This window comes from Falco rusticolus, chromosome 5, assembly GCF_015220075.1.
Source record: "Falco rusticolus isolate bFalRus1 chromosome 5, bFalRus1.pri, whole genome shotgun sequence".
Lineage (NCBI taxonomy): Eukaryota > Metazoa > Chordata > Aves > Falconiformes > Falconidae > Falco > Falco rusticolus.
In genome coordinates, this window is record NC_051191.1 from 79,505,410 (window position 1) to 79,523,440 (window position 18,031).

Here is an 18,031-nt window from a genome sequence, read left to right on the forward strand (position 1 = left end):
CTGTCTCTTTCTCCAACATCTTTTTGCAATGGAAAAAAAATGTTGAGCCGTTGTACCCTCCCACACATTGGAGGCTGCTGCTTTATTACAAATTTGATTGGTTTCTAAAGCCGGCTTGTGAGCTAAATCTTGGCACTGCAGAACTGTATCTAATTCCATTTTAATTACACCAAGACTAGACTCAGTCTGCTAGCATACACCAGTTTGCTATTAGTTGGGCTCTAGCTTATGGAAGTCACTTTTTAAATTTTCTCTGCTTGAATAGCAGTCTTGTATTCAGCGAGGTGCAAATTCTGTGTTTGTGAGTGTGGTTTTCCAGCTGAAGGTTGAGCAGCCTTAAACCCACACTTGTCCCTCATCCCCAGTTTGGTACCTCAGGGCCAGTTTCATGCCAAGAATGGAGCCAACAGCAAAATAGATGGTCTTGAATGGGAATGCGAAAACTAGCCATCTAAGAAAAGATATTCAGCTGGTTCTTATTTTTCTCTGGGTTGTTAAGAGGGATTTTTTTTCAGTAGCAGTAGGGGCCAGCATAGGAAATCAGCCAAGTGAGCTGTTTCTTATTTAGACATTCTTACATTTGTCATCTGCATCAGTTAGATTTTTAAGAGCAATCTACTCCTTTTATGGCAGGGATCTGTGGTAACCTCCTTGCTGGAATGACGGCTTTGGTTTATTCCAAGAGCAGCCAGCAAGGCTGAGCACCGGGCTGTTGCCACTGCTGCTGCCTGGCATGAATTAACAAAGCTCTACTACTGGCTCAACCAGTCTTCGCCTTGGTGTCTTTTTTAAATCTGTGGTGACTAAACTAGCAGCAGGCAAATGTGTGTGCTTTCGGTGTGTGTGGAAATGGAAGGGATGTTGTGAGGGAGGGTGACTGGCCATGCCTTCGTTTTACATTAATCTCTCACAAGAAATCTTTGTCTGTGTTTAGCTGTAGGACATGCTGGTGCCAGTTTGGGGTGTTACTGTAAAAAAGAGTTTTACTGTTAAAACAAGAAGTGCCACTTGGGATTTTTCTTATTGTCTATCTACCCAGGTCAGCATCACGCTATTTGTTACATCAGCAAGTTTAGTTTTAAAATGAGCTGATTTCACTCTGTGTTAAGGTTGCAACAGCAGAGTTTAGCCCTATACAAGGTGATGCTGGGATTTCATTTTAAAGGATGCTAGCAGTGTCCTGCAGCTGCCTTCTGCGCTGTGTTAAAGGGAGCCGGTCCACTGGGGCAGCCTGTGTTAGCACCTGGGAACTGCTGTCCCAGCCTGACATCACTCTCCAAGAGCCAGGCCTCCAAGCAGCAAGTGGGACCTACCTGGATGTTGCTCCCTGGAGCAGCTAAAGCATCGGTAAGAAGATCCCACTGCCCGTGTGCACACATGTTGCACAAAGGAGCTGGCTCCTGGCTGCAGTGTCCATCGCTCTAGAGAGTAAGTAGGAGGTGGAAACATAAGAAAAGTCTGGAGCCTTTACCCGAACTCAAACATTTTACCTGTCTTACTTACCTTTGCTTCAGCTCTTAGAGGGCTGGATTTCTTTTAGCTCTCAGGAAATGCTGGCAAGTCCAGTATTTCTCAAAAATAGGCTGATGAGGCATATGGAAGCATCCTTGGGCCTTCTCACAGCACGACACAGTCTCCCCCTTTTTAAGCTGGGCCTCCTTTCTCTTCTTCCCACAGGTGAGTAGCACACTGCTACTACTGATACACACACTGGAGTAGAGAGAAAAGCAGCAGGTGGACAGAAAATGAATTGCAGTGAAGCACCGAGGGGAATGGCTCAATAGACACCATTGTCTGAAAGGTTGATTTACTGCTGGCGAGTTTTCTGCTGTAAAGGCTCACGATCTGGAACAAGTTCAGGGTTAAAAGTTCACAGCTGGGGCGTTGTAGTGCAAGTGAAGGGTGAGAACCAAGTAGAAAACAGCGAAGCTGATTGCCTTGTTTGTTTGTTATCTGCTGCTAGGACACCCTTGCCAGGGATAGTGTAAATCCCACAAGCGAGACAGAAATTATAGCTCTATGGCATGATACCTGGCAAAGCAGGTTGTGGGGTGGGGTTAGGAGATGTTCTGGGACTGGAGCTACTGCAATGCATCCCAGTCAACTGACAGATAAGGTTCCTTCTGTGTCCCATGATTTGCTCCACTGCGTATCTGCTGCAGCCAAAGCAGAAAGCTTTTTGCTGTGCAGATGCAGAGACAACGCATTTTCCTGCCTGGAGTGGTAGAAACGAGGCATTGCAAAAAGGTTTCATGCTGGAGTCAGCATCTTTGCTGCCTGATGTGGTCTCTATGCTGACTTCCATTTGTCTCTACCCCAGGTAGATCCATGCCAATCACGGCTCTTTAAGGGGAAGCTCAGATGCTTCCCAGTCAAAGCTAGCATGCTGAAAGGGAAACCAACTGAGTTCATCACTGGATGCTGGACGAAGAGGGGATTTAGGTTTTTAGAAGTTAAACACCCAAGTGGAACTTTCTGTCTGCCACTGCAGTGGTTCTGCTTTAAATATTCATTACACGCAGCACCGCAATGGAAAATTTGGGTTATGCTTCTGTTATCTTCCCTAGTGATTTGAACCTGGATTTTCTTGCGTGCCAGCTAGCTGTTCTAACCCCCGTTGACGTGGATAATACTACCACTTGAATAATACCACCAGTATTATCCTCTCTGCTCCCCCGCAACCTGAAATGATATATCCAGGGAAGCATCTGCCGGATCGGTCCTGTTTGCTAAACAGGCAGGAGCACAGCCTGTACCGCTGCCACTCAGACCGAGGGCTCTGCTGGCGTCTGAAACGCAGGCAAGTACGGGACTATTTTGTTAAGCAAGGCCTGAAGGAAGGCTTTGGTGATGCCAGCAGTGCCTAAATACTCAGTATAGATGCCAGTAGCAAAATTAAAATCTTTTGGTGGGTCAAGGCTCTAGAACCAGCCAGAGGCAGGGTTATGAACTGTACTGGGATACAGGAAAACTACACACATGTTCTGTATTTAAAGTAGCTGTGTATGCCTCTTTCAGCTGGCTTGGATTTTTTTCTTTCATCAAACTTGTGTGTCTGCATATTGGGAAAGGTGCCTTCCTGTGGGCACCAGGGTTAGAATGATTTTCTGTGGGGCAGGGGCTACGGGAATTGCATGAGGCATTATCACCATACAAGCATCAGAGAAAAGGTGAGGGTGACCTTGTGACTGACCTTCCCTAGCAAAGCTATGGCAGGCTGTTAATAGCAGCCAAGTGCTTTGTCTTGCCAATCCCAACACCAAAAAGCCCTGAGTGAGCACCTTAACCTCCCCCCGAAACACCCTGAAAGATTAACCCCTGCAGGTGTAATTCTGGAGTTTTCAAAACTGTTGTGTAGCCTGGGTGTCATACTTGCCTTCTGTATTTTAGCCTTTCAGGTAAATGCAGATCACTTGGTTACTTTCTCTCCAAAAGCAGGAGAGTGAAGGCTTTTAACAGAAAACTGAGCTCTCCAATCCCACCCTCTCCAGGATCTGGAGACTAAGCAAAATGCTTCTCTGTAGAAACACTTACAACAAAAGCACACTGCACAGCCAGATGATTTCCATGTTTTTTTTCCCAAGCCAGGGGTCACACAAGGGAAGTTCAGCACTTTCCACAGGAGCGGGGAGCATTCACCTCCACCCTGTCCCAATTCTTTTATCTGTTGTGCAGGGATCACCCCTTCAGCCACTCACTGCCTCCTGGTTGGCGTCCATCTGATAAAGGCATCTGCCTGTAACCCAGTTCAGGGTACTCAGGCGAGGGGGACATAATTTGTTCCACTTTCACTGCAACCAGCCTGGGGTAGCTATTCCCGTACTCTCCCAACTCACAAAGACACCTTTGAAGGCTGCTGACCAAGAGAGGTCCTGCACAGGTTCAAGTGATGGGGACGTAAGCACCCACAATGAAGTCCTGGATTTAGCTGTAAGAGGACACAAGCTAAAAAACCCCCAAACCTTGTAATTTTAAGCACCTGACTGCAAGCCTGAAACCCAGTCTAGATGTTGGATAGACCTCAGAATATCTATTAAATCCTGGGTTCTCGCTGAAAATGGATTTCTGCCCATCTAGAGGTCACGCCGGAGGTGATATGGCTACAAAATACATGGGGCCCATGGAAACATTTTCCCAGCCCAAATCCGTGCCTGTTTTCAGTGGCTGTGCCCAGTGGTACCACCCCATGCACCTGCTCTCTCGTCCCTCACCGTGTCCCTGCAGGTGAGGAGCTGGCGGGGTGGGGGTCCAGCCCTGCCAAAGCAGGGAAGAACCTCCCACCAATTCAGTGAAACTCGCCCTTGAAACGGTAACAAACACACACTGGATGCTGGCCAGCCAGGAACTTGCGTGTGCGCTGCCGAGCCGTGGTGTGAAGCGATGTGTAAATGTATTAGCAAGGAATAGGGCAGAGTTCAGCGCTGAGGTCAGCCCTCTGCTTTTAATTAAGGCAAGAAGGAGTCGGGAAAGACAATATCCCATTATTGAGTGGGTAGTGCCTGTTGTGTTAGATGCAGTGTCTGCATTCAATTAAAGCAGGCAAATTAGCCTTTAGTGCCAGAAGAAAAACCAAAATGAGAGCCAGTTTGATGGACCAAAATTAAATGTGAGACAGGAAGAATTTATCATCCCCACAAAAACGTTTGGAATACACACTGGAAAGAAACTTCAAGAAATCCATGGAAATGCTTTGAAGGGGAGTGACTCATAATCACTTTGAAGACTGAGTTTCCTTTTTACTTTCTGCTTTTGAAAAAGGTTTTAAGATTCATAAACTGTATTTTGCACTGAGTGGGGAGGGCCTGGGATAACTTTCCTCTCCCCGCTCCCTCAAATGCTACTGAGCAAACTGCTCATCCTCTTTGCTGGTCTGAGCCACTGGGCTCCTGAAGGGTCAGCATCCCATCCTAGGCACTGCTCTGTAACTCCAGCAGTGTGAAAAGCAAGTGGACCGCTATGGCTTGAGACTGCCATTTCTTCTCCTGCTTGGACAAAGCATGGGAAAACATGCAGATACGTCTGTGTGGACACTTACACCAGCGTCTCTCGTACGGGGAAGTGGGGCAGGGAAATCTGCAAAACACTGTAGTTACCAGCTTTGAATGGCCTGCTTGCCCCACTACTACTAATGTTTTTCAAAAGAAAGGGTTGGGAAGTATCATATTATTTTATCTACAGATAGCAACTCAAGCCAATCAAGCTGAAAACCACTATGGGAACAAACTCGCTGTTAGTGCTATGCATGTGAGTTTGCAGTTTATTCATGAGGATTCGGTATGGACATTATCAAGCATCTTCGCTCTACACTGTTGGCCTACAGCCCAAGGACAGGTGGAGACCGGGTCTCCCACAGCTACTACAGAGCTGAGTATTTTGCTGTAGTTGTTCCCAAGAAGGATGGGATGTCAGCTTCTTTGTGCACAAAATAAAATCAAAATATACACAAACTCCAAAATCCAGTATCTGAGGTTTTCCCTGAAAAAATTGGAATGAAAAGGTGGAGGCAGCTCTAATTACAAATAAGGTATTGAGCTCTTTTAGGTATATAAATATACATAATATATATTACACAATAATACATTAAAAAACCACGAAGATGTAGAAGATATATCAGATTACCAAACCTATTCTATCTTGAAGGAATCAATGTAGAAATCACTAATACAAAACTAACATCACAGTTGCAATGCAGCAATAACAGACAGAGGGAGAGGAGCAGATTCTTACTCTTGATGCTGTGTGTGAAATTCAATTCCTTCTAAGGACATTTAGACTTGCACGTAGCAAAGCACCTTGGGCAGAAAGGAGGGATCTTCATTATTTGATCTTCATATTTAATACAATCTTTGCTTGCAGTGCTTTCTTATACCACCCCCCCCAAGATCTTCATATTTAATACAATCTTTGCTTGCGGTGCTTTCATATCCCCCCCCCCCCCGCCGCAAGTTCTTCCACATCACAAAATAACATAGAACTGGCCAGGGATCATTTCAAATATGAAGTGGTCTCACGCAGCTATGGCAGCTATGCAATAAAGAGGAGCATCTCGCCAAACACAAAACAAAAACCCAACCCAAATCCTCCTTTCTGAAACAATCATTTTCACGCTTTCTAGTTGGCTCCCAGCAGCGTGCTGGAGTCAGGAGACCAAATCCACCAAGTACCTGCTTACAGCAACAGCAGCTAATCATGCACAAGGCAAGACAAATGCCAGGTAAATTGGAAACAAATGTTGAAGAAATCCTGCAGCAAGTGATGAATCTGAATTGCCAAGCAGCCCTCTCAGCTCTACAGATGCTTTGTCCGTTGTCTTTTACCGTTATGGAAAGACACAGGTTTTATTACCGACATAAAATTAACTCAAGGAAACAAGCAACTGGGACATGAGGGTTAATGTCCTTTGTCTGCCTTTTTGGCCCTCTCATTTTGGAGCCACCTGAAGTGGAAGGACGATTCAAACATCAAATGAGAAGAGCAAAAAATACATATGTGATAGAAGGAGCCAAGTATCCTAAAGCAGCAGAAAACCCAGCGCCCCTTTCCTACCCGTTCCCATGCCTCCCACGCTGACAGACAGACCTATGTTTTCTATGGACACCTGAAAGAAACAAGAGCAACTCTTCCTTACCTGGTGCCATTCACCAGGTAACTGTCCCTCGCATTCTGGCTTTACAACAAGCCTCATTTTTGTCTTTTTGGGAGACAGAGGGATGCCAATGGAGGAGACAATTGGCATTCCTTCCCCTCCTTTTTCAAAATTTGAAGGAATACATCTTTCCTACTTAGTTATTCAAGTTTAACTGATGTCAGCAATTTTGCCCAGCTGCTCAGGAAACCCCCGGGATGCAGGGATGTAGGAGTGCCAGCAGAGAAGCAGTGCTGGGCTTCCCACTCCACCAGGAAACCACCAAGCAGCCCCTCACATGCGTGCTTCTCCTCCCACATGCCTCGCCACCACCCTGTCTCCTCTCCCTGGGAGGAACATTTGCTGCCCTTCCCCACCACCACTGCATCAGCCTCTGCCCCTGTTTCCCCCCGACCACCTCCTTCCCACCCTGCTCCTTGCAGTGCTAATGCCAGAGCCCACCCACCTCACATGGGGACAGGTGGACCTCAGTCCTCACCCACCATGCAAGGCTGAGCACACTGCCGAGGAGCTCCTCAGCACCAGCCACTGGGCTGTGCGCCGGGGCTGACAGCACTGGATGTGCTGCCTTTTGCACAGCCAAAATGAAGGGGGATATGAGGGAGGGGTCAGGGGGGTTTGGAGAGGTGGATGCAATGCAGAGACAGCATGGAGAGGATGTATGGGCATCACACTGGATGGATGGGAGAAGTACATTCTTTAAAAAAAAAAAAAATCAGTCATGTTTATTAGTGCTGTTGGTGGAACAACTTTTTATTAGAAGCATCTGAAAGTGGTTTTCTTCCATCAAGTAATTAATCCCTAACAGCTGTGCTTCAGAACAACAGCCCACTTTAAGCCATCCACCCAGCAATGCTGCAGCCACAGGGTTTCTCAAAACATTCTCAGGATGGAAAGAAGAAAGTGGCGTCAAGGGAGGAATCACTCTGTCTCCAGCAAACAGAGCATGCTTGAAAAACATAAAGTTAGGAAAAACACACCAATGGATATTTGGGTTTTTTTAAAAGCATCTATTGCCTCATGAGCCATTTAAATCAAAAATTCATTTACAAACTCTCCTCCTGTCCACAGTGGGAGTCATTTTCTGATCTTTTCTTCCTTGGCTTTTCAGTGGAGGGCATGTTCGCCTAAAATCTGGATTGTTATCTGCAAGATTCACCTGCTGCTGGCTCCCCACCTGAAGTCAGACCGGTGTCAGCAGCACCATGCTCATTTTCCACAGCAGCCAAATGTGATTTCAAAGCAAGGAGAACGGCAGCCTCCGCTAAGGAACGAGCCACACAAGCACATGAAATGCCCGTGGAGGCCAAGGCCTGGCTTTCATTAGGCGCTCCATGTCCTGAGAGCCAGGGGAGGTGCAGGACAGGAAAGAGGCCGGACACAGGCCAGAGCACAAACAATACACCCTCATCACACCTCTCCTTTCTCCCCGTAGTCCTTCCAGCCACATTAGCCATCTCTGTTGTGCAACATTTTCCTACTGCTCTTTCCCTGCATGGACAATTGGCCCAGGAAACAGGGAACAGCTCTTGCAGCACCTGAGCTGCAGGTGAAGGCTTCTGGGCTTTCCTCCTGGGACAGCTGGGTGCTTCGCCACAGGCTCCTGGCACCCCAGCAGCCATCAGAACTCCTGCAACCTTTTATTCAGCAAACCACCAGCAGCGACCATCAGTGGTTTGAAACACGTTGCTCAGGGCAATGCAGGGAGAGCTTGGTGGTGGGTCACTCAGTCATTCCTCTCCAGCCAAGTGCTCTGCGGGTGGAAGTGGTTATTGGTTTCTTGGCAAGGAGACAGAGCTAAGAATTTTGGCAACATTGGCAAATAAAAAACACTTACCAGATGAAATCCCCCCATCTCCTGGGACCCGAATGATATTCTGTACATGTTCTCAGAGAAGCAAACTGCGTAGTTTTTGCAGAGTATTCCCCTTCAACTCATAAAAAAGGTATCTTGCTGTGAAAGCAAAGTTGTCTAAGATCACTGTTGTGCCACACCAAGCCCGGTCACCCAAGCACAAGCGTTTTCCTACTAAGCACTTTTTTGTGCAAGAGGGTGCCAGCAGGAGATGGCCGACAACTCCCAATCTTTCCTATAAATATGGAGCTTGTATTGCCATCACAGCTTTTGTGACCAAGGGCAAGGTAAAGCTTATTTACCCAGACACAGTTTCTACAGGAGAAATGAGGTTTTTGTTGTTGTTTTACTTTAAAAAAAAATAAATCACTAAGCCCAGCAACATGTCTTTTATGTTCCCAACCTGATGCACCAGGAAAAGGGATGGAGGAATACCTGCCGCACATGGCAGGTTTGATACAAGGCAAAACTTCCCCTTGTCAGGTGCCGGCTTTCCAGGAGGCAGTTCTACCAAACATACCTCGATTCCCATGCAGAAGTTTCTCAGCTAGCTACAAGATCTCCCCTGTGAAAACAGGTTAAACATGTTCAGCAGTTCCCCTCCAGGAACAAGCATGTGATTTCACATTCTCACCTTAGGGAAGCGCTGCCAACACTGGCAGATAAAAAAAAAAAAAAAAAAAAAAGAAAGAAAGAAAAAAACCCTAATTTTTATGCTCTTAATGAAAGGTTCTTTCCACTTGCAGTGGTTATCCCTCCTCTAGTATCAAACAAATGGCAGGTTTCCAGTGCGCTCAGTCACCTCTGCTCATGCTCACATGTACAAGGAAAGACACAGAATCACACACAAGAAATCAATTCTTCTCAGACAGGCAGGGAATTTTTTTTTTGATGATGGATAATATGCCACTGTCCCATACTGTGCCTGCTGCTCCTTGGTGCCTGGCAAACATCCTTCAGCAGCTCCGTCATCTCTGGAGGCCTTGATAACTGGCACAGATAAGACACATGGTGGAGCTGCAGCTGAAACAACTTGCTTCTGTGTCCTAAGCTATACTCTCCCTCTAAGGAGTACTGGATTTTTTCCAAGATTTAACTGATCCTGCTCTTTGTGCTGTCTGTCCATACTGCCTCTCTGGAATGCACTTTGAACTGCATTTGAGACCCACCCTGATGCTTAACAGCTGTACTGGGAAAAGACCAAGATTCAGGGAATCCAAAACAACACGACTGCTATACACACTCTTCTACCATATTACAATTGCACAGACTCTGTAGAAAGGTCGCCATCATCATTTACAAAAAGAAAACCCCCAAAAACAAATCCAGAGAAAAGAAAAAAAAAAAAAGAAAAAAGAGCTGGTGAGCCTTCTGTAGCCCAGCAGCAATTCACAGCTGGCATTTTTAAAGAACACACCACCCAGCAGCTCCAGACTAATGGCTAAGGTAGAATAAATATAGCACCTTTAAATAAAATAACTGTGGCACACTAGCTGAGAATGACTAGCATTTGTTTTTGCAACATTTTGTGAGTGATAAATGTGAGTCCCATTTTACTGATGCAGGCAGCAATGTGTGACTTGTCCTTTCTACATGCCTCCATGTAGAAAAACTGGACCTGTAAAAGAATCTTAGTATATAGCCAGATCCACGCTATCACAAAGCCATGCTATTTTCCACGACCAGTGGATGCAAGTGGAGCAGGAATTCCTGTCCTGAGCTTATAAATTCAGAACTGCTTCCTATCCAATTACTCCTTACAGCGATAGGATGGCGTGTGGGGCAATTACTTTTACATTTTCAAGTTGAACACTCTTCTCTCTGAAAACAGTTTGATAGACATTTAAAGATCAGCAGTCTCCAAAATAATCACCAGGCATTTCTGGTCTGATAAGGATTTATTTGGTAATATTGTCTGGTTTGTATTATCCTGTAAACCAATTTAAGTGATCAATAATGGAGACTTTCAGCTTTAAAATGTATCCAGTTGCATTGCAGAATAACAAAAATCAACAGAACCGCTTGAAATCAACAACGAGTTTCAGGCAAATGCATCAGTGTTTGCAGAGTCTGCCTACAGCATCGGAAAATTGAGTACATTCTGGCCTTTATGGAGGGCAAAGACACACATGGACTTTTACCTTTAATTACCTGTTCTCCAGATGCTGGAATAAAATGCAAAGTACTTCTCCTTTTTCACTCTTAGTTTTATTATAAAAATCAACATTTCATTTGTTACAACTCAGTTTATAGTAATAATTGGAAAGGATTTTTGTACAAGGTTTATATACACCTCACAAGTAAAGCACTTTATTTTACAAAAAAAAAAAAAAAAAAAGAAGTTAGCGAATGAGTGAATAGGGTTGACCAAATGTTGGTCATTATAATATAAATACATCCTTGCAAAGCACCATCGTACCAAGGTTGATGAACAAGAGACACCAGCTGGCTTTAAGACAATGACAAACAGTGATTAAAGCTTACAAAAAAAGAACAAACAAAACAAAAAACAAAAACAAGATTAAAAATCTGAAAGCAGCACCAGATCCTTCACTTGCAAACAAGGCTAATTCAGCTTAAGCCTGGTGGTATCCTCTTTACAAAAAGAGACTTTAGTTTTCCCTGGCTGACTCTTAGCTGGCCTGGCTTAAGGCTACAGCCATTTTAATCAGGACTTCAAAGCTGCTCCTTGTTCATGAAAAAAGGGGAACAAGACTGCTCTCCAATAGTTTCATCACACCAATCACCCTGCGTGCTACTAAAACAATCTCTGGCCCAAACTGAATATGGACAGTTCACTTTCCCTGCCCAGCAGAGTTTTGGAGTGGATCACCCAGTCCCTACAAATGCTATACTGGCATCATCCATGAGCTGCCCTTTTTGAAGATGGAAAGGAAATTGCCCATTTTGGATCACTACTGTATCACTACTGACTTTTTTAGAAAAACTGAATGTTTTGCTGCCATTTTCAAGCTATGAGGTCATTGCTAACTTATTTTCAAGGTGCATCTATCACCTGCCAATTAAGCTAAACATTAATTTTCAACAAATAACTCCACCAAAATGCAATTTAAAAAAAAAATCTCATGGCTAAGAAAGCAATTTCTGAATAACAATGTTCAAATTATTTTTGCACCCAATGAACCTGCTATTCTTTTATTGTAGAAATAACAAGTAATCTGCTACATGCACAGTACCTGTTCAAAAGCAGATTCTGTCCATAACATACAGTGAGACAAACATGCTCAAGACAACGTCTTGAAAAAAAGTGATTGATTACTTCTTAAGAGGTATTTTGAAGAAGTCATTCAATTCAACAGCATGCATGACCAGGGAGTTCGGTAGTTCAAGCAGTTCCCCCCAGAATGGTGGTAATCAATTAATTCAGGGAGATTCGCCAAAAATAAGGAATGGAAATACTCAATATTCAAGAGAGTGGACTTCTTTTCATCTAAGCACAGGCTTAACTGCTTTAAAGCAGAACAAATGAATCTGTGTTTAAGACTTACCGATCAAGCCATTTCTAGAAAATGGGCTATAATAAATAGAGAAGCAATGCACAACTGGAGACCAGACCACCATCAAAGCCCAGCGGTGCAATAAATAGGGATTTTCTGCATATACCTTCACTTGCAGTGCATTGTAGCACCTGCCGTGTCAAGCAGTTTGGGTGCAGTTTTCTTCATAATTACGCTAGGACTACAACAGAGTAATTTTTATGTACGTACACTAAACAGAAGAGTTTTACTCAACTGCAAAATGGACTTCAAAACTAGGAGAACAGTATAAAAAATGTCCTTCCTCTTCTGTCTGGTATGACAAAGCATTAACTATCTGGGTTTAAAATACCAAGTATTCTGTTGTCTGTCCTACAACTTGGCCAATAAACCCAGCTTACATGAGAAAGCAGGACAGCATTCGGCATCGGCACTCTGAAGGGCAGGGAGGCTGAATCTGCCAATGAGGGACTGTGAATGTGTATGCACGAAAGAGAAAATTATTAGATTTGGGTAGATTCACATTCTCAAAGATACGTGTACCTGCATACATATACTTGTACATGCACGTGGGGGGAAAATGTTATGGCAGTAATCTGGAATTTACAATACTGAAAGTTACAACTAACAGCAAAATGAATCCTTTGATATCAGCCAGCCTATTTGCATATTTTGCATTACTGTAAATATTTCATTTAATGTATATGCACAGGTTGCATGAATTTACATTCACAGAAACGATCCTTTATTTCAAATGCAAATGTTATGTGCATGCTCCATTTATTGTACCTAAGTTCTTTTCAAATAAATATCTTTGTATTCAAGAGCAGTACAGACATGAGCAGTGCTCCTTAGGCATGCATGCAGTACGACACGGTAGGCAAAATTTTAAGAGGCAAGATTAGGTCTCTAATGTAGCCATTTAAACACGCTAAGCTCCTGTGGAACACGCAAAGGTTAGTTTCCAAAAATTACGCTGTAATGTCCCTTTCTGTTTTGTTTTTAAACTACAAAGGACTGTTTCTTTTCTGATTGGAAACAGCTGGCATGCTCATGACCAGCCAGCCAGCTATGAACACTCCCCAGGTGTCTACATGGAGGAGAAAATGCACAGTGAGTACTCGTGTTAATGCCTAACTGTGTATGTGCCTCATGCTGCAAGATAAGGACATTTGGGCTTAGCTTAAAAGACAAGGAGCAGTTTCCCCGACATCAATGAGATCACTGCCATGCTAGTGCTGCAAACCCACCTCAGCGATCTCTTGAACTGACATGTGCGTGTTATCTACAGTTCTAACATCTTGGTCAATTTGAGAAGCAGGAGAAAGCATGATTCTCAGTGAGGGGAGGAGAAAATATGAATCATGACTGGCTCAGTGGCAGAGTTGTTCATTCTCAATGTTCAATCTAGTCTACGGTTTATCCGCTGGGTTTATCCACTGGATGTCAGGTGTGCATACTAGTTGCATCAATGCTTTTGTAATTTGGAGATCTACCCAAAAGGAACTTCATTGATCTTCAACTGTTTCAAAATTTTACTCTAGATTTACTGGGAAAATACACATACTTGCAAAGGCAGATCACAGCTTCCCACTAAAATTCTTTGGTTAGTCCAGACAAGAAACAACCTACTCTCTATGCTGGTCATCTTCAGTGGGAAAACGTAGTCTGTCCATTTTCTCCCTTTTCATGTGAACCTCCAAGAGGCAGATCTCTCAAAATAACTGACCCACAAACTGAAACATGTATCAAATATGTATCAAAAGACTTGATCAAATCCTACACCGAATTATACGTCCACCCCATTGACTTCGGTTGCGTTATGTGCGGACATAAACTAGCACAGAAGGCAGGCAGGCAGCACAGCCCATATGCAGAGAGCATTTTTCTTCTAAAGAACCCTTGCTGTAGTTAACATAGTTATAAGTTTACCTGCGGGAAGTCCCCTCCATGAGGAAGCCTCAGTGGGGCAGTCCAACTGCACCAGAAAGAGGATACCACTCCTTAAACTCAACCACCTTAGAGTTTTTCGAACAGAAATTGGCACACTGAAAAAAGTATTTTGCAAGAAGAGACCATTGCCATCGCAGTACAAGCACTTGGACTGAGATACAACAATGCAATATTCTTCTGAGTTCATTAGTGCAAGTTTCCACATGTGAACCCCACATGGAATGCTGCACATGAAAAAATGTAAACAACAGAGAAATTTCTAATTCTCATCGGCGTGCCAGCCTCAACATCCCCCCATCCCAACACACCCACCCTCCCCCCCTTCATATAAATGGTTTCGAGTTCCCTTACAGTTCACAACACCCTCTGCAACATCCAACTGCTGGAGAACACAAATAAGCTTCTTCACCAGCAAGGAAGAGCCAGAAGAACAGCTACCACAATTCCTAGATACCTAGAATGAAGCTGGGCAAGAGATGTAGCATGCCAGATCCAGAGAACAACTGCAATAGCCTGGAGACCACCAAGGCTTTTTAAAGTTTCCTCAGGTATCTTGGACTACTAGAAAGACCCTTTATTATAGCTAGAATCCCAATGCCACTGTTTTACTGGAGCTGAAGCCAAGTGAGGCTCCATCACTCCAGATGAGCGGCAGTACTACAAGAATTACTTGTCACCAGTTCTGTCAACAGCATGAATTGAAGCCCACACCACATTTTCAGATTAATTCTCTTTTAGTTGAAACTGGCTGGGAAACAAGCAACAGAGAACAATAAAACCTGAATGGCACCTCTGAAGAGTTGTTACACCCATACTATACCCAAAGGCTAGGAGGCAGAAGCTCCTCAGTACCTTTGTTTTGAGAGAGCAGACTCAGAAGGCCAAATCTTTGAAGGCATCGAGCACTTTCAATGGATTTGATGTCAATAGAAGGTGCAAACATATAATGCCATCTAAGACCAGGTATACTGTGAGCTCCACTACAGTCAAAGCAAATTCAAAACACTGTATTGGAGTGAAAGAGGAGTTAATATCATCCTAGGTTGCCCCTCAACCTACACAAATAATGTTTTCACTTGATTATATACTCTCCCTGTCAAAATCACCATGGTGATGCTGACAGGAAAAGGGGCTAAATATGATAATATACAAAAATAGAGATGTGAATATAAAATGGTTTGGTTAAGAATATCTTAAAATTTGACATTCACAGCGGTTAATACTAAAGTATTAAACTCACACCACGCAAAAGAGGAGGTATGTCAAAATCATACTGAGAAAAAACTGGCTTTACCTAACACAAAGAAATCACGAGCAGTTAATACAGTATGGGAACCCCTTCCAATGATCAAAACATCTATTTTTTTAATGGATAGTTGCTCCACTGAAAGTTAAATGCTTCCTTACTAGGAAAAAATAATATATATATATTTTTATATATATGATTTGTATACTGTGATATCAATATACACTGAAAGTACTGCAAGGATATATTATTCATTTACAGTAAAACTAACAATCCATGGTTAAATTTATAGTTTATAAATATGCTGTCTATATTATATGTGGTACAAAAATATTTGACATTTTGTGGGCACTAGGTCAAAATAAGGTTTTCTTTTTTAAGGGACTAAAAATCATTCAGGTATATGCATATTACCCTTGTCAATTACGTGAAAATCGTACTGACCTGGTACAAAACAGAATCCTACTGTGTTGGCAAAATGAAGAAGGTAACACATAGCATGATACTTAACTGCATGACAAGGTTTAGGAAAAAAAAAAAAAAAAGAATTTACAGCAGCCCAGTTCTAGCAGTATTTTAAATAAGGATATCATGATTTAAAGTGACATGGGCAGGAAGAAAGGATGCAGAAGAGATGGGAAAAGCTAAACAGGAGCAAAAAAAAGCAAACTTTAAAATATACCCAACAAAAATCACTGAAATTCCAGAAGCAAGGAGAGAGCTCTAAACATCCTAGTTTGGTAAATGCATTAAGGAAAAACAGAGATGTATTCATTTAAAGAAGTGTGTAATTATTTGTCTGGATTCACTGCTACGATTGCTCCATTCCTGTAGAAAACAAAGCCCTTTGTGTAAGGTTAATATCTGTCCTGACTGCGTTTTCAAGTTTAACTTTAGCTGCTGGCCCCCTGCAGTTAACATAGAGGTTATTTGGCTACTTCCAAGTATCTATGGTATGCTGCTCTGAGACGGACTTCTTTATTATTAATTACTTTAAACATTTTTGGTATTGACAAACCCCACATATCACCTCACTGGACAAGTAACACATCTCGGTCCTTCCATTTCCTTATGTACTCAGTCACTTCACTGGATTAAGGCATGTTTTTGTGTTCCATTTGCAAAAATAAAAACTTTTTGTACAAATGTCTGGGTTCTTTTATACAAAAATTTTTCTTCTTATGGCACAAGCAGCAGTTGCTGTTTAAGAAAATATATAAATATCCTTTTTTTTTCTTCTGTACAAATATCTTCAGTATTCCTCCACCCCATTTAATAACATTTAACTGTACACTGTCCTACCTTATCCTTCGCTGAGAGCTCCCTCCCCCCTCCCCAGTAGAACATTTTGTATTTACATTTTCACGGTGGAGGCAGATAATGGGGCGGGGGGGCTACCCCTCATGAGGAGTCCGTGCAGGGGGACGGCGGCGGTGGGTAGAGATGGTGAGAGTAGCTCCGCTCCGTGTATGGGGAAGGTGGGCAGCTTTCATAGTTCTCCTCCGCTGACAGGTACTGGCTGCGCGGAGTGGGTGGCGGGGGGACGGGCTCTGAATCATAGTTCAAGTCACTGGTATAGCCCTTGGCCGTCGCTGCTGTGACCCTTCGGCTGGGGGCATAGTCACTGTCACAGACATCCGTGCTGCAGGGCGTCGTGGGAGGTGCAAAATGCCGGTAGCTGTAAGGCCTGTAGCTGCAAAGGGGAGATTTATGGGAAAAGTGTCGGCATATAGCAAGATAGTGCATTTTGAGCGACGCACACGCAAACAAGCAAGCGTCAGATAAACCCAGGTGGAAGAGGAGAGCAGCATGTACACAGCATCACATGCATCTCCTCTTTCTTTTACTCTGTGAACTCACTAACTCCCCTGCAGAAGGTCCACCTTTGCAGTACAGTGTCAGTCAAATTATAGCCATTAGTGAAAGGGATCTAATTATGAATTATCTACAGACAACAGGCTCCCTAAGGACTTTCTTGAGGTAGAAAAAGTTGCTCCTAAGACAGCAGGGCAGGAAGGGCATAGGGGTGGGCAGGAATAGCTTGTATTGCAATTATATGGAGAAGATATTCTGTTTCCATTATGCAATTTATGGATATTAACTTCCAAGGCCATACAGGGAGCCTGAAAATCACCTGGCACATTCATAGCAGTCATGAGAACCACTCACCAGAGCAGTAATTGGTATGGAATTCCCAAAGGCTGCTACCACAAAACGTCTTCTAAAATGAGCATGAGCCCAAGAAAACAAATTGGAAAGGGAGGTGTTTGGTAGCTACAGCTACCAGCATCACCAGTCAGTTGCTGGAGGTGGGTGGGGATGCAGCTCCTTTATATTCAAGTCAGAATGTTAGGAAAGACAGGAAGATCAGAAGCAGCAAGGCCAGTGTTTATTTTTGGGTGGGGGAGCATTCGGAAAACATTCAACCCTACGCTACATCCCTAATACCATTTATAATACTTAAAGTCACATCAGCTAACCAGCGATCAGCACGATTCATGCTGGTGCCAAAATTTGGGTTTCTTTCATTAGAAAATTAGTCATCATTTTAAAAGATTTTTCATATGGCTGCAAGGCATCATTATGAACATCTGGTCTGACCTTCTGCACAACAGAGGCCATATTTTCTGCTAATGGAGAAGAGATGTCTTTTCAGCCCCAGAGACCTCATTATCCAAAAGCCCCCAAAGGCTCTGTGTTAGGGAGGCATTTCTTTCAGTAGACAAACATAGCGCGCTCTCCTCATTGACCAGATCTACTAGTGATTTGGGAGGGAAATCTTTACACCCTTGGGTAGTAAGTGTCTCTTTATTTTTGGTAACTAGTTATAAAAT

At 43.5% G+C, this 18,031-nt stretch overlaps 1 protein-coding gene across 3 annotated transcripts in view; it reads right to left on the reverse strand.

Moving 5' to 3' along the window:
* Positions 1–10,687: 10,687 nt before the first annotated feature.
* Positions 10,688–18,031, reverse strand: part of LRP6 (LDL receptor related protein 6) — a 128,275-nt gene continuing 120,931 nt past the window's right edge. For all 3 annotated transcript variants that reach the window (XM_037387499.1, XM_037387500.1, XM_037387497.1), the window contains one exon: positions 10,688–16,890. In XM_037387499.1, the coding sequence (XP_037243396.1) occupies positions 16,599–16,890 (292 nt within the window). In that variant the 3' untranslated portion in view covers positions 10,688–16,598. The remainder of the gene's footprint in view (positions 16,891–18,031) is intronic.